The sequence below is a fragment of the Kogia breviceps genome, chromosome 19 (assembly GCF_026419965.1).
Source record: "Kogia breviceps isolate mKogBre1 chromosome 19, mKogBre1 haplotype 1, whole genome shotgun sequence".
NCBI lineage: Eukaryota > Metazoa > Chordata > Mammalia > Artiodactyla > Physeteridae > Kogia > Kogia breviceps.
In genome coordinates, this window is record NC_081328.1 from 42,546,394 (window position 1) to 42,568,918 (window position 22,525).

The window sequence follows — 22,525 nt, forward strand, 5'->3', positions numbered from 1 at the left end:
CAACCTTGACCAGTGTCACCGCCACTCCTCAGAGCCCTCCTGTGCCCTCACTCATGCCACATTATGAGGCTTTATCGTATTCCTGATACCTGGAACTATTCTTATTTGTTTATTGTCTGCCTCGTGCCCCTAGACTGTAAGCCCCTTGGGTTCAAGAGACTTTGTCAACTTTGTGCACAGTTGTATCCTCAGTACCTACAATGGTGTCCTGCACATAGTTGGTGCTCAATAAATACTTATTGTGTGGGAGAGCACACAGAGGTGCTGCTTCCACAGAGAGATCAGGCATCAAAGTGAGGAAAGTCAAGTTCTGGCATCTAATCCAGCAGGAAATAATGGGGCTGGAGATGGAAGCCCAAGCTGGTAGCCCAGGGCCTGTGGACAGAAGTTGCACTGTAAATGTTTCTCAGGAACCAGGCATACCTGGGAAAGAGTAGGGAGTAAGAGCCCACAAGAGAGCAAAGCTGCTCGTCTCCCCAAGGGAGGGGGCCCACTCAGGGTGGTTTCATGGTACAGAGATTGCAACAGAGTGAACAAGCTGATCCACTTTGAATCTTTAAATGCCACCAACACTTGGATAATTCCCAAATCTATGTCACCAGCTAAGGATCTCACTTAAGCCTTGAGCTAGTTTATCTAAATACCTCCTGATGTCTCTCTCCCCTAGAAGGCCCTCACGCACCTCAAACGCTGTCTGTCTGTCTGTCCAAAGCAACTCATAAGAGCACAGACCAGGATTGAAATCCTGGAGTCACTAATTCATTTGTTCTCTGCATCATCTTGACTCAGTTACTGGATTCCTCTAATTCTCAGTTTCCTCAACTGTCAATCAGGTATGAACAATAATAATCCAGCAGCCCCAGCCGCCCCCATAACTCCATCCTAACTCCTTGAGGGGACAGCATTGAAAGCCAACCTCTGTGGGCTATTTTGTATTTATAAGGCACGCTTTATCATATGTTGTGTATTTAGCAGTGATGGTATGTCCCTTGGCAACTTTTGCCTGGAGAGAATAACCATGTGTTCTGAGTCTTGATAAGATTGTAGCAAGAAGCACTAATCTACATCTTCTCTAAAGTCTCAAAGAACAGTGAAGAGGAGATAAAACCTTTGAGCTTTCAGTGAGTTTCAGGTAGTTGCCCTCAGCCAGAGTCAGCTTCTTCATGAGGCACAGGGCACAATCTCCTTTACAGTGCAGTGACTTGGGCCCACAATACTTTAAGGGGCCCTAAAACGTTTAAATTTGATTTATTTTAAAACCAGAAGAGGGGAATTCCCTGGTTTTCCAGTGGTTAGGACTTCGCACTTTTATTGCCACAAGTAGATCCCACTAAGATCCCACAAGCCCGCAAGCCGCCTGGTGTAGCCAAAGATTTAAAAAAAAAAAAAATTTAGGGCTTCCCTGGTGGCTCAGTGGTCGAGAATCCTCCTGCCAATGCAGGGGACACAGGTTCGTGCCCTGGTCCGGGAAGATCCCACATGCCGCGGAGCGGCTGGGCCCGTGAGCCATGGCTGCTGAGGCTGCGTGTATGGAGCCTGTGCCTCGCAACGGGAGAGGCCCGCGTACCGCAAAAAAAAAAAAAATTAATTAAAAAAAAAAAAAGAAAAAAATGAATAGTTGGTAATGAATATATGATAATGAAGGCAGCCTAGGTTATGCTTGTTTTTATACCAATACATTTATAAAAAAAAAAATTTTTTTAATGAATGGAGGAAAGGGCTCATGAAATCAAAAGTGCCCAGGGCCCATGAAAGTCACAATGTGACTAGGCCCCTCAGGTGGCATCAGCCTCCCAGATGGAGGGGCAGAGTTGATGGAGGTAGATGTGGGTGAACCCCTCACTCTACCTTCCCCCTCTGCCCAACACACACTGTCTCGGGGAAACATTTGTGGAGAGAATTGTCGTGTAAAGTCTTTAGCATTTCTGTATGCATATTGGGCAGTCTAACTGTTTGAGCAAAGTCTCAGTGGGTCAGGAATTTGGAATGGTGGCATCCGTGGCATCGAGGAACAAAATCCAGGCTTTTAACATTTATTTATTCGTACAGAAGTGACTTCCATAAATGGCATTTTCCTGGAGCAGGAAACTTCTCGGGCGGATGTTACAGAGCAGGTAACCCTTGGGCAGGGTCTTGGAAGCTGAAGAGTTTACCAAGTGGATGGGGATGGGATGATGATGTCCAGCCAGAGAAATGGAATTTCACAAAGACCCATTTATGGGGGAAGAGCAGCAAATGGACAGGATCATGGCTGTTCTGGAAGGATGGTGAATGGGACAGTTCTCTGAGAAAGAAATGGAAAATTTTATTGGAGCTAACCTGAGGATTATAACCCTGGAGACAGTCTTTCAGAAAACTCTGAGGACTGTTCCATCAGTTAGAGGTCAAAGCACAGTTATATAAGTTTTTGAGACAAAGGGTCCTACATCAAATGATGTATTATTGACAGTTGACACAATCCAGACCTACACATGCAAAGTGAGTAGTGGGTCATGGGTCATTGTGGCCCCTTACAAGATTAAGAAGGAAGGTTATCGCTTAAGAAGGTCTGGTTAATGCAGATGCACTCTACACACTAAAGGGGAGAGAGGAGGCCCAAATAGGCAAAGAAAAATTTTGTTTGGGGCTTCCCTGGTGGCACAGTGGTTGAGAGTCCACCTACCAATGCAGGGGGCACGGGTTCGTGCCCCGGCCCGGGAGGATCCCACATGCCGCGAAGCGGCTGGGCCCATGAGCCATGGCTGCTGAGCCTGCGTGTCCGGAGCCTGTGCTCCGCAACGGGAGAGGCCACAACAGTGAGAGGCCCGCGTACCACACACACACACACAAAAAAAAAAAAAAAAAAGAAAAATTTTGTTTAAATTTTTCTCATCTTGCTATAGAATATGAATTTTACTTCATCAATGCCATAATTAGGGCTTCAATCCAGAGAAGAAGGAAGAGATTTCAGGGTATGGAACGAAAGCCTCCCAGTTTGAGACACCCACGGCCATCCTGTGGGGCCATCCTGTGGGGCCATCCTGTGGGGCCACCCTGTGGAGCCATCCAGCAGCCAGATACAAATCTGAAACCAAGAAATTGCTAGGAAAGGATTTCAGTTAGGGAATCACCAGCATAAATGTGGTGGTTGGTTGAAGCCATTGCAGTGGGTGATATCTCAGTGAGATCCGAAAAAAAAAAAAAAAAAAATGGTAGAAAGAATCCAGATATACAATGAAAAAGCAGAAGCGGTGGAAGGTGAGGATCCATTCAAGGTTCATGGTTGGAGATCGACCGGGGAGGCGACAACAGAGCCGATGGAGGCTAACAGTGGTTGTCCTCAGCCGGTGTAATCCTGTTCTTTTTTTCCCCTTGTTGTTTTCTGTATTTTTTAACTCTTTTATCAGTAAGTATATATTGCCCTTTTTGGCTAAAATAGACATTTTATTGGAAAAATAAAAGGGGTAGTTCCCAATAGGTTAAACCCTGCTGAGAGGCCGAGCGCACTGAAGGCTGAGCAGAGACTTAGAGACATTGCCCACCTTCTTCCCCCCAAACGGCACCCCCACCCCAACCCTCCAACCCCCAAGGGAACCAGTGCGACTCCTGGCAGCCTTGTTTTCTTCCCAGTGGCCTGTTCTTGGCCGCAGATGATTGGACAAGGGTGTTCATGTGACACCGGCTAAGCCAATCAGAGCCCTCCCCAGGACGTTGCCTGGAGAGGGCGGCAGGAGCTTCGAGCCGCGGGCCGATCTACGCCAGGCAGGCCGACCTTGAGACCCAGGGTAAGGGCGTAGCAGCCAGAGGCGAGAGCCTGTAGAAACAAAAGACCCAAGGGGGTAAAGCCTGGGCATTTAAGGAACTAAATGGAGGCCAGGGTAGGGTCACCAGAAAGAATGGTGGAGTAGGTTGGAGAAAGCCAGGACTAGACCACCAGGGGCCTCAGAAACCCCGCTGAGTTGGGAGTTTTCTCATTACAAGGGGAAGCTGTTGGAGGGTTTTAAAAGAGGGAGTGGTCTGACCTGAATTACAATTTTAAAAGATTAGCAATGCCTGAAAATGTGCTGGGGGCGGGGCAAGCGTAAGGAGCAGTTTGGAGGCTCCCGCGCTATGCAGACCCCTGAGGGTGGACCAGACGTCAGAGGCGGAGGGGAAGATGCAGGGAGCAGGGGTCCAGACAAGACCCAGTGGTTGGGGGGCTGGTGAGGGAAGGGTGGAATCAGGGCAGGTGATAGGTGAGGGGGATGCTGTTATTGAGATGGGAAAGAAGGGAAGACGTTAAGACCTCAGTTTGGACATGTTAAGTTTGAGGTGTTGATGGCCTGTCACAGGGGAGGTGCTGAGAAGAAAGCAGTGGGGTACATCAGTCTGGAGTTGGGGGATGTCAGAGCTTGGATGCTGGAAATATGGGTGGCATCAGCATGCAGCTGGTGTTAAAGCCACCAGCCTAGATGAGACCACCTGGGAACTGGAGACGAGGGGCCCAGAACAAAGGCCTGGGGTCCCCCAACATTCACAGGACTGGTAGAGGGGACGGAGCAAGGAGGGAGGGGGGAACTGAATGTGTTTTGACCCAGAAGCCCACATTGGAGACTGCCCTGGGTTACCCCCCTGCCAAGGCCAGAGAGGGCTTTTTAGATTTGGTAAAGAAGTCACCCTGACTTTGAACACTCTGGGTGGAGTGGTGGGTCTGGAAGTTAAATTGGGGTGGGCCTATTCCCTGAATGAAAGCTGGATTAAAAAGTAGCTATTGGAGGACCTTTTGAGGGTAAATGAAGAAATATGAAAATGGACATATCAGCATTTAATTTCTTGGGTGTGATAATGGTCTGTGGTTATGAAACGGGGAAGGGACTTCCCTGGTGATCCAATGGTTAAGACTCCACACTTCCACTGCAGGGGGCGGGGTTTCATTCCCTGGTGGGGGAACTAAGATTCCACATGTCATGTGGCGTGCCTAAAAAAAAAAGAAACAGGAGGGAAGAGGGCAGGGCACAACCTTTAAAAGAATGGCATAGCTGTTGAAGATACCACAAAAACTGGTTAGAACTGATTAGGCCCAAGATGGTGGAAGATTCCACTTCCTGTAGACCTTGAGCCTCATTATACGCTCGTTGTAATACATTAGCATCTAAATGGCACACTCTTTGGCACCATGATCGTTCTAAGGCTAACCATAAAAGGCCAAAAAGTGGGCAGTGGCCCAATTCTTGGAAACCCCTGCCCTCCCCTGCCAAATAGTTGGAATAATCCTCCCACTTTTTATGGGCTGGGTAATTGCATAATTAGCCTATGTAATTACCCAGCCCATAAAACTAACCACCCCGGGGAATTCCCTGGCAGTCCAGTGGATAGGACTCCACGCTTTCACTGCCCTGGCCTGGGTTCAGTACCTGGTCGTGGAACTAAGATCCCACAAGCCATGTGGCAAAAAAAAAAAAAAACAACTAAACTAACCACCCCATATTTTGGGGTCGCTCTCGCCTTTTGAGGCAGACTGCATTCTGTCTATGGAATGTGTATCTCTCTAAATAAATCCACTTCTTACCTATCACTTTGCCTCTTGCTGAATTCCTTCTGCACTGAGACATAAAGAATCTGAGCTTCATTAAGTCCTGAGACCAGGTGTGTGATCTCAATTAAAAGACAGTGGGAAGCCTGTGAGCCACAACTACTGAGCCTGCGCTCTAGAGCTCGCGAGCCTCAACTACTGAGCCCACGTGCCACAACTACTGAAGCCCGCGCACCTAGAGCCCGTGCTCTACAACAAGAGAAGACACTGCAATGAGAAGGCCGCTCACCACAACAAAGAGTAGCCCCTGCTCGCCGCAACTAGAGAAAGCCCGCGCGCAGCAGCGAAGACCCAAGGCAGCCAAAAATAAAATAAATAAATAAATTTTAAAAATAAAAATAAAAGGAAAAAAAATTAGAAAGGGCTTCCCTGGTGGCGCAGTGGTTGAGAATCTGCCTGCCGATGCAGGGGACACGGGTTCATGCCCCGGTCCGGGAAGATCCCACATGCTGCGGAGTGGCTGGGCCCGTGAGCCTTGGCCGCAGAGCCTGTGCGTACGGAGCCTGTGCTCCGCAACGGGAGAGGCCCCAACAGTGAGAGGCCCGCGTACCGCAAAAAAAAAAAAAAAAAAAAAAAAAATTAGAAAGTGAACTGGCAGGGCTGTGTTCCCGCCCTGTTTGTTGTTTGGCTTCAGGCATCCCAGCACTGGAGCCTGCAGGCTGTTGGGTGGTGCGGGGGTGGCGGCCTCCAAGAGAGCTCACGCAGATGACTGGTCCCCAATACCTCTGCCACCAGTGTCCTTGCCCCCACAGTGAGCCACAGCGGCCCCCCACACCCCCTGCCTCCCTGGAGACCCTCCATGACCAGTTTTTGAAGAGCCAGAAGATCCAAGCAACAGATCGTTATTCTCTGAAATTGTCTTTCTGATTTCGGATGTGAAGCTCAGCCACAGTGGGAGGTATATCATGACCAGAGACTACCTGACCATCAAAGTTTGGGATCTCAACATGGAAAACCGCCCCACTGAGACTTACCTGGTTCACAGCTACCTCCGCAGCAAGCTGTGCTCCCTCTACAAAAATGACTGCATTTTTGATAAATTTGAGCGTGTGTGGAATGGGTCAGACAGCGTCATCATGACGGGCTCCTACAACAACTTCTTCAGGATGTTTGACCGAAATAGCAAGTGTGATGTTACTCTTGAGGCCTCGAGGGAAAACCGCAAACCCCAAGCTATCCTAAAACTGAGCAGTGTGCATGAGGGGCAAGCAGAGAAAAGACGAGATCAGTGTCGACAGTCTGGACTTTAGCAAAAAGATCTTGCGTACAGCTTGGCATTTTTCAGAAAATATTGTAGCAGTGATGGCTACAAATAACCTGTATATATTCCAGGACAAAGTAACTAGGAGGACACGTTATTACTTAATAATCTCACATACTGAGTTTTAGTCAAATACTTGCTAAAATTTTTTTTATTTTATTTTTTTTGGCTGCGTGGCCTGTGGGATCTTATTTCCCCGACCAGGGATCAAACCCATGTACCCTGCAGTGGAATCAGAGTCTTAACCATTGAACTGCCAGGGAAGTCCCTCAAACACGTTTTCGTTTGTTTGTTTGTTTTTGCGGTACGCGGGCCTCTCACTGTTGGGGCCTCTCCCGTTGCGGAGCACAGGCTCCGGACTTGCAGGCTCAGCGGCCATGGCTCACGGGCCCAGCCACTCCGCGGCATGTGGGATCCTCCCGGACCGGGGCACGAACCCGTGTCCCCTGCATCGGCAGGCGGATTCTCAACCACTGCGCCACCAGGGAAGCCGTCAAACATGTTTTTTAAATGTTTCTTTGGGTGTTCATTTGATGCATCGACCTTAATTTTCCTCTTTGGAATAGAATTCAGTTGGAGTCCAACTTTCCCAAATCCCGAGTTCTAAGAAACTTTTGTCAAACCCAATAGGTTCTGGGACACTTCTGTTTAGAATTGAGAGCTGCCAGCTAACAGTAGGTCTTCCATAGTTGACTTGAATTTCTGATGCTTTTATTGCCCTGTTTTCTCTGGTGGGTCGAGTGTTTTGTTTCTAGGTGTCTGCTGAGGTAAAATGAAATTGTAGTATTTAAAGAGAAAAGAGAAAAGTTTTTTTTAATTAAGCAATTCCATTTGATTGAAAAAAATTCAACAAAAAATAAGCACCATTTACTCTAAAAAAAAAAAGTTAACGGCGGCTGTAGAGGAAGTGGAAACAGCCAAGTTTTCAAGGAGAGAAATGGTATAGTACCTGGAGGGGATCGTAAGGTCAAGGGAGAGTTTTACACAAAAATGTTTAAAATGAGAGCAATTGTGTATGTTGACAGGAATGTTCCAGTGGAAAGGGAGAAATTGATGTTGTAAGAAAGGGGTGAGAGGTGCCGGAAAAAGTCCTTGGGAAGGCTGGCCGGCGGGTGGCCCCGAGCTTGGAGGGGGCACCGCACTGAGGTGCTGCGCCGGGCCCTGGGGTCATTGCAGGGGGGCAACCCCTCAGGAAGTAGGATCTGAGGCTCTCAGCTGACAAGAGTCAGGAGGGCAAGTGGTTGTTTCAAGCAGATTGAGGCACAGAGCCAAAGAAAAACTGGCAAATTTGTTTGGTGTTTAAGATCTGGATGGCGATTATTCATCAGCTTAGGGAAAGAGCCAACAGGGGAGAGATTTAAGTCCTTACCCCTCTGTTACTCAGTTTTTCCACCTGTAACATGAGGGGATTGAACCGGGGGCTCTCAAAGGACCCTGCAAACTCCTGTTCACTCAGGGTCCCTTATGATACGTGATGGAGAGCTTTTACTGAATAGCATGTGTTTGGGTTGTTGAAGGATTAAAGATGGCTAGTAAAAATTGGACACTTGCCTAAGAGGTTTCTAATTGAGGGTAAAAACCAAGAGATACAGAGAGACACTTGAAAGGAAGACTGCTTAAGGCTTGAGGGCACCCCTGGGGGAGCAGGGGGGTGGCCCGGAGGTTGCTGGGGCGCTGAGATGCCTTGACGACGCTTGGGTAAACGCAGTACGAGGTCCCTTTGAGCGTAAATTCTGCTGTCTCTGGGCTCTCGCTGAAGCTGGCATTGCACAGCGTGAAATGAAACAGCACATTAATGTGATTAACACTGAATAAACCTCCGTGTGTGAGCAAATATAGCTTGAAGCGGGTTCAGGAATGTTAAAATATCTATTATTAAAGACAGCCTGCAGGGGCCGTGGCATCCAATGACAAGCCAGAGGCTGCTACCGGCATCTAATATTCCCAGAGTCGTTTCCTTCGGCAAAGTGCACTTGCAGGCTTCTGTGCTAGGCTCTTCCCTGATCCTCCAAGGAGGATTATCACCACTACTCCATTTTATAGATGAAGAAACTAAAAACATTGTCAACAGTAGGCCTCTCAGGCTGCTGAAGGCAGAGACCGTGCGTATCATCACTGGCTCTCCAGTGGCAGGCAGAAGGCCAGGGCAAGGGGAGGAGCCTCTCAGCCCCTGAGAGCCGGCCCAGCAAGCCACCAGCACTGTGCTGGGACTTCCACGTCTGGTGTGACTGCTAAGCACCAGGCTCCGTGCTGCAAGCCTCACACAGATGGTCTCACTTAGTCCTGATGACAACACTTGGCAGTGGGTATCATTAACCCCAAGAGGAAGCTGAGGGCAGACAGGTTAAAGAACTTGCCAGAGGTCACCCGGCAGAATCAGGATTCAAGCTTGGATTTGTCTGAAGCGGAGCGTGTGCTTGACTGCCGAGCTGGACGCTGTCTTCCAGGAGAGTATGGTGCGGACTTCTGGAATTCTTACAGCCGCCTGTGCTTGAGAGCCGTTAGCACAGCGCTAAGCACAGGTTAATAGGGTGGCACCAGTGTCAGTGAGTATAGACTGAGGGACAGACAGTCTGAACGGATGAAGGATGAATGAGTAGAGATGTGAATTCCTGTCTTGTGGGGTCTTCCTCTTCAATTTGAAGATTTCCCCCAAAGCTTATGAATGTTCAGTCTAATCAAGGCAAAAAGGCATCAGAGAATTGCTAGGCCTTTCCTTTATTAACTGTCAAGTCCCATCTGTAGGCTGTTTACGTGCTGAGGTCAGAGATCAGTCTTTAGCTGCTCGCCTTTCATTCATCTGGCAAAGCCCGGAACATAAAGTTTATTGATGCAAAACGGATTGGCAGGCAGGGGTAACAAGGTGGCAGGGACGGGGGATATCAGAAGGAGTTCTAAGCCACCCGGGTCCCTCCTGCTCCCTTGCCGTGCTAACTTCACGTGCTCCAGGCTACTGGGTCGTAGCTCATAGCTTTCTGCACCACAGTCTAGATGAGCAGCAAATGTCTGGACCTGGGGCAGTGTTCACAGAGCACATCAAGATGGGGAGGGGAAGGAGTCCTTTCTCCCTGTTTGTCTGTTAGTTTGGAAAGGAGGGAGTGACGCACGGAAGGTTAGGTATGGATGGTCTTGAAACTTCACAGATCAAAAGGAATTCCCATGTAAGCTTGCATCGGACAGGCCTGGGAATTGGGAAGAGGCAGGTCACTGTTACACCAGCCCAGGACTGAGTGGCTCCCTGTCTCTGGTGAGCTCCCGCGGGGCCTCCTCCGTGCCCACCAGCAAGAAGAGGTGGGAAAGCACGTGTGGGTCCACACCTGGCTCTATCTACTCGCAGCGTCCTGAGGATAAAAACCAGGAGGAAGGCACTAAGTTCCAAAAGAGGGAGTTGGACCCAGGAGTTGTTACTCATGCCACTCAGGATAGGGAAGGTCTCAAATATTATTTATTTATTTATATATTTTTAAATAAATGTATTTATTTTATTTATTTATTTTTGGCTGCGTTGGGTCTTTGTTGCTGAGTGCGGGCTTTCTCTAGTTGCGGCGAGCGGGGGCTACTCTTCCTTGCGGTGCCCGGGCTTCTCATTGCGGTGGCTTCTCTTGTTGTGGAGCACAGGCTCTAGGCGCGCCGGGCTTCAGTAGTTGTGGCACGTGGGCTCAGCGGTTGTGGCTTGCAGGCTCTAGAGCACAGGCTCGGCATTTGTGGTGCAGGGGCTCCGTGGCTCCGCAGCATGTGGGATCTTCCCGGACCAGGGCTCGAACCCATGTCCCCTGCATTGACAGGCGGATTCTCAACCACTGCGCCACCAGGGAAGCCCATCAAATATTATTTATTTTTTATCAGGACCAAACTGGATTCTTCCTGATTTGAGGAAAAAAAACCCTGACTGCAGGTCATTTTAAATGCCTTCTTAGTCTCTGCAACTCAGAAATAGTGGTTTTTCCACATCAGTCAGCTCTCTGGATTCAACCCCCCACACTCATACATCACAAAGCAAAAAATAACAAAATTACAACAGACCAAACCCCCAACCCTTGTTTCATTTCCTTAGAAAACAGTCCAGGTTCAAGGTCTAGTCTGAGCAGGGAATGTCTCCTCTCCTGATCTGTTTCTGGACAGGCAGGGGGCAAAGTCCCTTTTCCTCTTCTCCGTGACGGGGGGTCGCACAGAGCTCCAGAGAGAAATGTCCACCAAGGACCAGAGCTGGACCCAGGGCTCCTGTGCCCGTGACCTCCCTTGAGTTCAGTGCTCATGGTGAGCAGTGGCTACTGTCGGGCACTGGGGTAGGAAGATGATTAAGAACAGGTCCCAGAGACCCACACACAAACCACTAACCATAGTAAAACACAATAAATGCTCTTTTGCAGTAGGAATAAAGTGTTTCAGCTGCACAGAGAAAGAAGGGGGCCGGAAAAGCTTTGGTGGTTCTCAAAATGGTTCCCAGGCCTGCAGCAGGAGTATCACCCAGAAGTTGTTAGAAACGCAAATGCAGGCCCAGCCCAGACCCGCAGAGTCAGAAGCACTGGGGGTGAGGCCCAGCGAGGTGTGTTGGAAGACACCCCCCACGCGATTCTGGTGTGAGCCAAAATTTGAGAGTCATGAAGGGGCTGGCAAACTGCCTATTTTTGCAAATAAACTTTAACTGGAACACGGCCACAGTCATTCAATTACATATCATCTGTGGCTATCTTCCTGGCCGTGCTGGCAGGGTGAGACTTGTAACAGAGACAACATGGCCTGCAAAACCTAAAATATTTACTGTCTGGGCTTTATGGGGGGTGGGGGGTGGGGGAATTGCTGCCCCCAAGGAGGGGGGTGGAGACACCTGAATCCCCTTTCTGTGGCCGGTGCTGCTAGGGCCTCTGCAGGCATGCTTCTGTCAGCTCAGTGCTGGGACCCAGCTCTAGTCTGGGGACTTACTGAAAACACTACACAGTCCATTTTAAGTGTGAAAAATATGAAGAAGCCCCCGGTTACTGACTCCCTGTTGTGCTCAGTGCTGTGCTTGATGCTTTAAGGGCCTAACTCCACCCTCTAAGATGGGCATTGTATTCCCCTTTTACAGATGTGGAAGGTGAGGCTGGGAAGATGAAGTAACCAGCTCAAGTTCATGGAGCCCGGGAGAGGAGAGCTTGGACTGGACCCTGGATCAGCCATGCTCCCAGCTCAGGCTCTCTGCCTCACACCTACCACCTCTGTTTTCCCAATTATAAGATGGAAACTCCCTCAATGGACAACGGGGGCAGCTCTCAGGAATCTGTTAACGTAACAAGCACAATTTTCATACTTTTTCCAGTGGGGAGATGAGTCACCAGGGGCTGGAGAGCCCAACCCAGGCCTACATCCTGGGGGTGTCCAATCCTGTGGGGAGCACGGCAAGGGGAGGGCAGGAGACGTAGGACCCACAAGGACACAGGACCAGCTCTCACCTGTTCTAGCCAAATGGGGCAGGTGGGAGCATGCAAATGCTGAATCAGTGCCAGGTGGGATGTAGCCTCTGGGCAGTGTGACCACCGAAGGCCTCCCAGTGCAGCCCCTTCCCCACATTCCAATCCCACAGGTCCTTCTGTCCAGCTCTTGGATTGTCAGGATGGAGAGATGTATAAGGGGCGCCCCAGGAAAGAAGGACTTGGTAACTTAGGTGAGTCTTGTATCTGTGGGAGAAGAAAGGAACCTATCAGGGTATCTCCTGCTCTGATACAGGAGTGGAACGGATCAGCTGGTCAATAAGATGCTAAGCCAGTAATCAGATTGGGGAACCTGTTGCTATGTGATATTGCAACATCGATGCCGGTGATTGAAACAGCAAAAGTAAAACCTTGCCCTGCCACCGTTTAAGAAATGTGGGAGCTAAAACACCACTGTCTGGGTGGCTAAAACAATGACCAAGAAAGTCTGTCCCTCACACACATACGCAGCATCTATTCTGGCTTCCAAATATTTTATTAGAGTAGGAAGATAAAAAACATTCTTAACAGACAAAAGAGCTGGGTTTGTCAGGCAAAAGTTAAAACCTCTGAAGAAAGCAAGCATTTTGAGGAGAAGACTAGTGATAGACTTCTTTCTCTCGTCAGACAAATCAATGACATTTAATTATTTTAAACAAGCACCACTGGAGTGTCTTCTGCATGCCAGACACCACACTAATCTTTCTGAACCTCGGTCACCTCATCCCATCCTCTCATCAGCTCTAAAGGGCAGGTCATGTGAGCAGCCCCATTTTTCCGGGGGGGCAGGGGGTTCAGGCGGAGGGGAGGACACTTGGCTGACGTCACCCAGCATGCACGGCAGAGCTGAGTTTTGAACCCAGGGCTCGTGACTCTGCGTCTTATGTTCCTTTCAGAGCATCACATTTACTCTGCAACTAAAAACTAAATCTGGACAAAGCACAGGGAGACCAGGGAAACACAATAGCCAGAGTCTGTGGATGGCTTCACATTGAGGTAGTATTTATTAGGGCAGTGGTTCTTGGACCTGATGGAACCACACTCCCATTGACAAGGGCTGCTGGGCTGCTGCGTGAATGGGCAGTGTAGACTGCATGCAGATCGTGTGCAGGGCCAGCTGTACTGTCACCGTCTTTCCCTGTTGCTTAAACTTTGTTTTAGGGAAAACTTGCCTTGAAAGAATAATTCTGTTTTGCATTTACACGACACTTATTTTTACCTCTAAATTTCAGAAGACTTTATTGTGTTAACTGACTTAATCCTTAGAGCAACACTGGGAGGAGAACAGGTGTTAGTTCCTGGTTTGATAGAGGAGGAAGTTGAAGTAACTTTCTGAAAGTCTTATGCTAATGAATATTAAAGCAGAGTCTCAAACATGAGGCCTCACCAAGATACCTGCAAAACCAGAGAACAAAACTTGGAAGACTCCACAGTGATGGAGGAGATCAACTACCTACAGAGCAGCAGCTTTGGCTAAAACTGGGTTATCCAAATTTCCAAGAAAACGTAAGCCTATATATACATTGCGGTTTCCAAAGAGGAACGCCCAAGAGAGGGGAGTCTAAAAAGCAGGGCTCTGGTGTAATTTCATGAGAGGGACAGACCCAGCGTCCTGTCCCTTCTTTAGAAGACAGGGCACTATTTCGAGGAATTGGGAACAGCAGCTGCACAGCTGTGCGCGGTGCAGCCATTAAGGCCATGCCCTTTCCCTTGCTCACCGAGGAGCCTTCCGAGCAGCTATCCTGGGATCAGCGTCTGTGGGTCAAATGTCGCCGCTTGGCAGTCACATTCCCCTTTTGAAATGAACGAGTTGGCATCCAGGGCTGTGAACGAGTTGGCACACAGGGTTATGTACCATTCTCAGCGTTTTGATGAGGTTCTTCCCAAATTGGATTAACTCCGGGGCCAGGGGGACCCGAAGACCTGAGAACCAGATCCTGTGCAACGGTGAGTTTGATAAGAGTCTTACTTAAAGTGACTAACCAGCTGCCCACATCCACACCTTCAGAGGAGGTGGAAACTAACGGCCAGGGAGGAAAGCTGTGAAACACAATAAATACGGGGTCATGAAGCCAGAAGCCAGAAGGAGGTGACGGAAAGTTAGTGTTAACTGAAGCAAACTAAAGGAGCAGGTGGAACCTGGAGTCAGCCAGGAGGGGCAGGATTGAGCACCGCGTGCCCTGGCCCAGGCTAACCCCGCGTGGCGGAGGCAGAGGGCACCCGTCCTGGAGCCAGACCGCCTTTCAGAGAACTCCCTCACCTCCTCTCCACTTTCTCCTCCTCCTCTGTATGGTGGGCCTCCCTCAAGGTTGAAAGGATTAAAGGTGATAATGAACATGCTCTCATTCCAGTGCCTTCCCCATAAATGCTCAATAAATGCTTTTTATTATAATCCCTGCCCTTTGGGATCAGGCATTAAACGCAGGCTCAAGACACTGAATCTCACTGTAGCATAAAGCACCTTATTATGTCGAAAACTTGGTGAAATTGTGGCCTACACCTGTGCCCGGCTCAGCAGCAGGCATCTTCTCACCCTGTCTTGCAAGGTCCAGAAGGCCCAGAGAGATGCTGCAGTTTTGCCTGACAAGTCATCCTGCTGCAAACACGCTAGTTCTGGCCCCAGGCCATTTTCACTCACTGTTCTCTCTGCCTGGAAGGCTCTTCCCCCCGACGGAGATGAGGTTTGCACCTCTTCACGTTATCAGAGAACAGCTGTCCCTGACCTACCTCCCTATATAAAGTAGCATCCCTGCCACCACTGGGGTCTAGCACTTTATCCTCGTACCCTGCTTTCTATTTCTCCATGACACTCAGCACCTCTGACATATAGTTTTGTGTTTTTTGTCTGTTTCTCTCACTGGCATGCACCTGAGAGCAAGGATTTGGTTTTGGGATTTGCTCTTTTTATTTATTTTTGTTTTCTTTCTTTCTTCCAGTTTTATTGAGATATAACTGACCTACAGCACTGTATAGGTTTAAGGTGTACAGCATAATGACTTACGTACATCCTGAAACGATTGTCACAGTAAGTTTAGTGAACAGCCACCATCGCATATAGATACAAAATTAAAGAAGTAGAAAAAAAATTGTTTTTTTTAAAAAAAATTTATTTATTTAATTAATTTATTTTTGGCTGCGTTGGGTCTGTTGCTGCGCGTGGGCTTTTTCTAGTTGCGGCAAGCGTGGGCTACTCTTCGTTGCGGTGCGCGGGCTTCTCATTGCGGTGGCTTCTCTTGTGGAGAATGGGCTCCAGGTGCACGGGCTCAGTAGTTGTGGCACGTGGGCTCAGTAGTTGTGGCTCATGGGCTCTAGAGCATAGGCTCAGTAGTTGTGGCGCACAGGCTTAGTTGCTCCGCGGCATGTGGGATCTTCCTGGACCAGGGCTCGAACCCATGTCCCCTGCATTGCCAGGCAGATTCTTAACCACTGTACCACCAAGGAAGCCCCCAAAATTGTTTTTCTTGTGATGAAATGGTCTTTCTTTTCAAACTGCCCTCCTCACTTATTTCTACTCAAAAGCCTAGCATGGTTGTCTCTTGAAACGGCCTGGAGGTTCTTCTCACTCTATCATGGAAAGGCAGCCACTTGCCAGCTCCGTATCATGATCACACATACGCAGAAGATAGGACACATTCTGTGCAATGCAGTAACATGTGGCCACACCTGCTAAGTGGTGAAAGTATTCCAGGTAGAGGGATAGTAAGTGCAAAGGCCCTGAGGTGGGAGGAGGCCAGTGAGGCTGGAGTGGAGGTGCTGGGGATAAGGGTGTAAGAGAGGATGATTCCAGAGTTTTTGATATAAGTAATGAAAGAATGGAAATGACATTTTCTAGCATGAGTTAGGTAGAGGGAGGAGCAAGTTTTGGATGTAAGTTTTATGATGCTTTCAGGTTGGAAGCACCTGGCAGGAATCCGGCAGTAAGCCAGGTGCTTTACATACATTATCTCCACTGCACGGATAAGGAAATCGAGGCTCCAGAAGTCATGTGTCCTTGGGTCTCAGAACATGTATTTAGAAGGGCTGGGATTTGAATCCAAGCTGCTTCTGCAAGGGTTTGTCACCCTGAGAAGCACTGCTCACTGAAGAAAGAGCTGGGAGAGGACTACTTGCTTGCAGTTGGAAGAGTCGAGTATTTTGCATAAGGTGAACTCAGATCTCCTTTCCAAATTCTGCAATACCAGGACACAGAAGGCCCTTCTGTAGTTGGACTGGTACATTTAGGGCCAATCAAAGGAAGCAGCACATCACAAGAGGGCTGGGGCTGTCATCCCTTTGGCCTCAGCAAGGTGGCTGGCAAATCCATTACCACGGCTATTCAGGCTGTCACATGATGCCAAAACAGTGGAATGAAAGGTCGAAGATTTGATTGAGGTTATTATCATGGGTTACACTCCAATTTTTCATATTTTTAAAGATTTGCTCACTGTACTTAACAAAGCATTCACTAATGTAACAGACACGCCTTCAGAGCCTTGAAATCCAGTGTGGGCTGCAGACCCGCAGCAACATCATCACCTGGGGCTGTCAGAAATGCAGACTCTCAGGCCCTATCCCAGATGCATTTTGGCAAGATGCCCGAGGGATACTTATGCTTGGTCCAATTTGTGAAGCCCTGGCCAAGAGCAGGGGTTGACTAACTTTTTCTGTAAAGGACCAGACAGTAAACATTTTAGGCTTTGCCTGCCTGTCAAAACTACTAAATTCTGCCATTTGTAGCACAAAATCAGCCATAGACTGTATGTAAAGGAATTAGTGTGGCTGTGTTCTAATGAAACTTTATTAATGGACACCAAAATTAGTTTATGTAATTTTCATGTCACGAAATACTATTCTTCTTTTGATTTTCTTTCAGTCATTAAAAACAAAACTCATTCTTAACTCAGAGGCTATACAACGTCCATCTTCTGACTTGCCTTTCTGGGCTGACCATGCCCAAGGCCACTAGCCGAATGATCCCCTTCTTTCTTCTTTGTGGGCTTGGGCCCCCTTTCCCTCATGACCTGTGTCACTGTGTCTGAAGGTTGATTACTTAAGTCTAATATGAAAGGTCAATGGAAGAACTAAGATTTATAAAATACACTTTGCCAGCTTCCACAAATGCAGTGTTTTTGCTGTTGTTCCCTATCTTGACGTTTTCTGAGAAGGAACAAAATGGAGGATTCAATAGCTCATGGGAGGGGGCTTGTTACTTTTCAGGGGCATTTATTCTCTTTGCTCCTCTACTTGTCTATTTTACATTTCAGCTGCTGGGAAGAAGGAACACACAATTCAGGGAAGACAAATATTAAAAAGTAACATTTGGGGAGGGAGTTGAAAGAGGAAATTAAAGGGAGGTACTCTCCAGGAGAATAAGAATATGGTTCCAGCATCACTGGGCTGTGGGGAAGAACGCATGATGATAAAGAAAGTAAAGTGTGTCAAGGAGACTTGCTCAGGAAGGCTTTCTGAAGCAAGCTGGTCAGAAGGAGGGTATGAAAAACATTGAGATAGGGGAGAGGTTGGCAGAGAATCTTACGCAGGCTGAGATCTGAATTTCTTTCATCTATAGGGCACTTTCATGGCAACCAGATGCTTTTCCACTTTGTGAGGAATGGGGAGAAGGGAGGAAATAACACTGACCAAATGCCTACTGTATGTCAGGCACAGTTACAAGGCATTTCCTATCACTATTTCAACTTTAATTAAAGCCACTCATGGGATTAGGTGTGCTGGCCACAGTTTTCAGATGAGGAACCTGACAGGTGAAGAGATGGGGTTAGGACCTAGTTTCTTCCAACCACCTGTGCCCTGACGTTCTACACTGCCCTGCCTACCAGAATTTATAGTGGAAATATTGCCTTCACAAAATTTGTTATTTCTTCTCACCATTAGAAACCCTCAATTCTCCAGGATGGGGGAAGAACATAAACAGACCAGATGACTTTTACATTTTTCCCTACTTACCCCCCCCCCCCCCCCCCCGCCGCCGCCAAATAAAATGTAATGCCTTTTTTTTTTTTTTTGTAATGCTTTCTTTAAAGGGACATCAAGTCTTTTTTCTGTTATGAAGAAAATAGCCCCACAAACAACTCAGTACATTGGCAGCCTGGTTTCCGAAGTTAAACTGTATGCTGCTAACCAATCTAATGACTAATGTCTACATCCTTGGTAGAAATGTGGTTTGGGGACCATTTATTTAGGGATTACTCTGTCAGGCACACACATTATCTCATTTCATCCTCCAACAGTCCTGTGAGGTTTTTAACACCATTTGATGGATAAAGAAACTGAGGCTTGGGCTTCCCTGGTGGCGCAGTGGTTGAGACTCCGCCTGCCGATGCAGGGGACACGGGTTCATGCCCCGGTCCGGGAAGATCCCACATGGCGCGGAGCGGCTGGGCCCGTGAGCCATGGCCGCTGAGCCTGCGCGTCCGGAGCCTGTGCTCCGCAACGGGAGAGGCCACAACAGTGAGAGGCCCGTGTACCACAAAAAAAAAAAAAAAACCAGGGTGGTGGTTCTAAACATCAAATAGGAAACCACTGAATACCCTGATCCCCCACCTGGAGATTGTCATATGCCTATTGTACATTTTAGGCTCTAAGTAGTACTGAAATAAAGGATTCCACTTAACTTTAACCTAGAGTTTCCTGAGGTCCAATGTACATCTACTCCCTTGAAAGCATTTAACCTATCGAGATGTGCAGAGCACAGCTTGGGGAACACCAGCACCCTGGTCCTCTCTGTGACTATGAACATGAACCTGGAGGACTTGTCATACATTGAAGGCAGGAAGGACCGATGATCCACGTGCACCTCTAGATGAATCCATGTTTGAGCCTTCTGAAGCTGATGGGAATTGGGCCTTGGCACGGGGAGTGTCATCATTTGCCAGTCTATGACAAGTTGAGTCTCACAGAGTTGCCCTGTGAGCAAACACACTTTAATTAATTCATTTATTTCTGGCCATGTGGCATGTGGGATCTTAGTTCCCCGACCAGGGATCGAACCCAAGCCCCCTGCACTGGAAGCACAGTCTTAACCACTGAACTGCCAGGGAGGTCCCAGTAAACACACTTTGAACAAGTTGGTTCATGAACCCAAGGTTAAAACACATTGTGGGAACCATCTGACAACAGAGCTTATTTTGAAATTATCCATCTATTGTTCTTTTTCCTTACTGTTGATATTTGATATTTTCATTTATGATGCTTATAAACAGAAGCACCTCATTTTTGTGGTAAGCAAATTCATTAAATTCCTATGAGCAATTCCTGTTGGGATGAGTGTTAAATGTGGAGTGGGGCTGTGAACAGACCTATGGCAGTGTAAGTTCTTTGACATGCAGAGGAAAATGCACTAGGCAAAGTGAAACTAAAAATCTTATTTTTTCCTGTATTTCAGTAACTACTTTTATTTTTTAAAAAATAATTACCTCAGGGACTTCCCCAGTGGTCCAGTGGTTAAGACTCCGTGCTCCCAATGCAGGGGGCATGGGTTCGATCCCCGGTTGGGGGAACTAAGATCTCCCATGCCACACGGTGCAGCCAAAAAAAAAAAAATTAGCTCAAAAAATAGAATCACAGCCTTATTATTATCTTATTATCCTCTAGTCCAAACTCCTTCACAGATGAGGTTGGCGAAACTTGAAAGGTCAGGTAACTGGTCCATGCAGCTTGTCTGTGAAAGAGCTGGCTGGAACTCAGCTCCAACTGGACACAGTGTTCTTCCTTTTAAACTCTTCTCATTTGAGACATTCCAGTGTCATTTTAAGGAGTTACTTTTTTGATCATTCGCTATAATGACAGAGCTTGCCTCACTTGCTCTTCGAGTTGACTTTTTTTTTTTTTTGCGGTACGCGGGCCTCTCTCACTGTTGGGGCCTCTCCCGTTGCGGAGCACAGGCTCCGGACTTGCAGGCTCAGCGGCCCTGCTGTTCCGCAGCACGTGGGATCTTCCCGGACCGGGGCACGAACCCGTGTCCCCTGCATCAGCAGGAGGACCCTCAACCACTGCGCCACCAGGGAAGCCCCTCGAGTTGAATTTTTAATCATTCTCTATAATGACAGAGCTTGCCTCACTTGCTTTTCCAGTTGTAGGGGAAGGTACTCTTGGTTCTCCTGCTCTCTTGATAGTCCTTCACCTTGCCCTTTTTCCTACCCTCCTCTGCCTGGAACTTGCTCTCCCCCTCCCCTTCAAACATTGTTATCTTTGGGAATATGTGTGTGCACAGGGCCCAACCTGGCTGGGTTCGAAGCAAGGTGACTCTTGGTTGAATGGAGTTTTTCCACAGTGCTTGAATTTGTCCAAGGCTTTGGAAGGCTGGGCAACTAACAAAAAGTAAACTGCCATCCTTTGGCCTTCCAGCAGGTCTGTGTTCCATTAATACAGGATGAATTAAGAATAAGGAAGAAAGAAAGGCAGAAACTCCACTTGAAGTACTTGCCTACGCCCTGGAAAAGTTCAAGGCTCTTTGTTCATTATCTGAATTTTTCCCAAGTGTTTTGCCTGTAGTCCTTAAGTCATCTTCAGACATCTGATCAAGGCAGCATCAAAGGAAAATAAAAAGTTGGGTATTTGCGTTGAAGTCAGTGTCCTGGCTCATAGAAGTCGGTGGAGAATGTGATTTTTTTCTCTGGTGCTAGGTGATCAAAATGGGAGGCTTTTTCTGTGCAGGAAGCCCTCCTAGCTGCGGAAGCTACTGTACCCTTTCACATTTCCCATTCCTCGGCAGACACTGAGGCGCAGGCCTGTTTTCTCCATTCTAGCCCTTACCCTCCGAGCCCCCTAAGTACCCAGGAGGGCCTTGTTTTTAATCAAAGGATGAAATGGAACCTCCCCCCTGGGGCACCGAGAGAGTCCCTTTGGGGCAGCATCCTGGTGGGGGTGGGGACTCAGCCTTGATCCCAGAGGACCTCTGTCCCTGGAGACGTCCTGCCAACCAGGTACGTGGAGGTGAAGCGCTGTCCGCTTTCCAAGGCGGCTTGGATCTGGGGAGTGGGAGGGTGAGTTTGGAGAGTGGCGGGGCGTGGGAGCCAGCTAACACGGGTGGGCACAGCCAACTCACTAACTGGGCGTCTCCGGGGAAGTTCGGGAGGGGTTCACCGGCTCACGGGCTTGCTTCCTCTAAAATCCATCCTGGGCAGAGCAACCCCACTTCTCACCCAAACTCGTGGAGACCAGGGATTAGGCTGGCGCGGGGTTCGACGAGGCGGATCGGGGAAGCGCCCGGCCCCGACAGCGAGGCCCCTCTAGCTCCGGTCCGCGACCCAGGGCGCCGGCCCAACCTCCTCGGCTGGGACCGGTCCCGCGGGGCGAGGACCGATTTTACGGAGACGGCAGTGGGGGCTCCGGAGCTCCGAACCGGTCCGACCTCTCCTCGCGTAGCTGCAGGTCCGCCAGCGCCGCCCGTCCGCCCGCCCTCCCTCAGCCGCCCGGCGAGGCGGCGGCCTCCTCAGCCGGCGCGGGGTCCCCTGGTTAACCCCTGCCCGCCAGCCCGGCCGCTGATTGGAGGAGGCGGGGCGCCGGGGCAGCGGGGACCCCCCCACCTTCCTCGTCCCCTCCCCCTCCTCCCCCACTGTCGGCTCTTCCCCCACCCCCACTGGACCCCCCCCTGCCTCCCAGCCGTGCAAATCTCGCGAGGAAACACGCGGTTTCACTAGTGTGTTTACACCGATCACTACTAATCCGGACCGAACCGATCCGGATTAAGGGGCCGGAGGCGGGTCCTGGGCACCAGCGGTTCCGACCCCCCCGCCCTCCACGCCTCACCCGAGTGGCCCCTAGCCGAGTGGGCCCCCACCTCCCGGCCGGGCCTGGGCCCTTCTGTGCCTCCCTTGGCCTTTGTCCGGCGCCAGGAGACCGGTCCCGCGTCCCCCGCGGCCGCCCGGGCCCGGGCCCGCGTCGGGCGCCTGGCTCTGTACGCGAGCCCGGGGATCTGCGGCCTCCGAGGCCCCCCTTCCCCTCCCGCCCTCTCGTGGAGCCCGGCGCCGGCGGCGGCTGCCCGGGCGGGGAGTTGCGGTGCTCAGGAGAGGCCCCGGCTCCGCCCCGGGCCTGCCCAGGGGGAGAGGAGAGCGGTCCGCAGCCGGGTCGGGTCCGGGGCCCCTCCCGGGAGGAGCGTGGAGCGGCGGCAGCGGCGGCGGCAGGTGAGAGGCTGAGCCCCGAGCGGGGGAGGGCGCCGGGCCTGAGGCATTAACCGTCCGGGCGACCCCCTCGGCTGAGGAGGCTACGGCTCGGGCCCACACGGGGGCCGGCGCCGGGCCGCAGTTCCTCGGCTCTGAGACGGGA

At 49.6% G+C, this 22,525-nt stretch overlaps 2 protein-coding genes across 4 annotated transcripts in view; both read left to right on the plus strand.

Annotated features, from left to right (window-relative positions):
• Window positions 1-4,430: 4,430 nt before the first annotated feature.
• Window positions 4,431-22,395, plus strand: LOC136793142 (serine/threonine-protein phosphatase 2A 55 kDa regulatory subunit B gamma isoform-like). The gene is given in 5 exon segments (XM_067020474.1): window positions 4,431-4,503; window positions 6,359-6,737; window positions 6,739-6,889; window positions 16,406-16,461; window positions 21,951-22,395. Coding segments are annotated over 5 exon segments (1,104 nt in total).
• The window catches only part of TLK2 (tousled like kinase 2), a 106,062-nt gene continuing 105,465 nt past the window's right edge, over window positions 21,929-22,525 (plus strand). The window contains exon 1 of one of the 3 annotated variants that reach the window (XM_059048768.2): window positions 21,929-22,383. The gene's annotated coding sequence lies outside the window, so the exon portion shown is untranslated. The remainder of the gene's footprint in view (window positions 22,384-22,525) is intronic. The other 2 variants (XM_059048769.2, XM_067020840.1) reach the window with 2 other exon arrangements.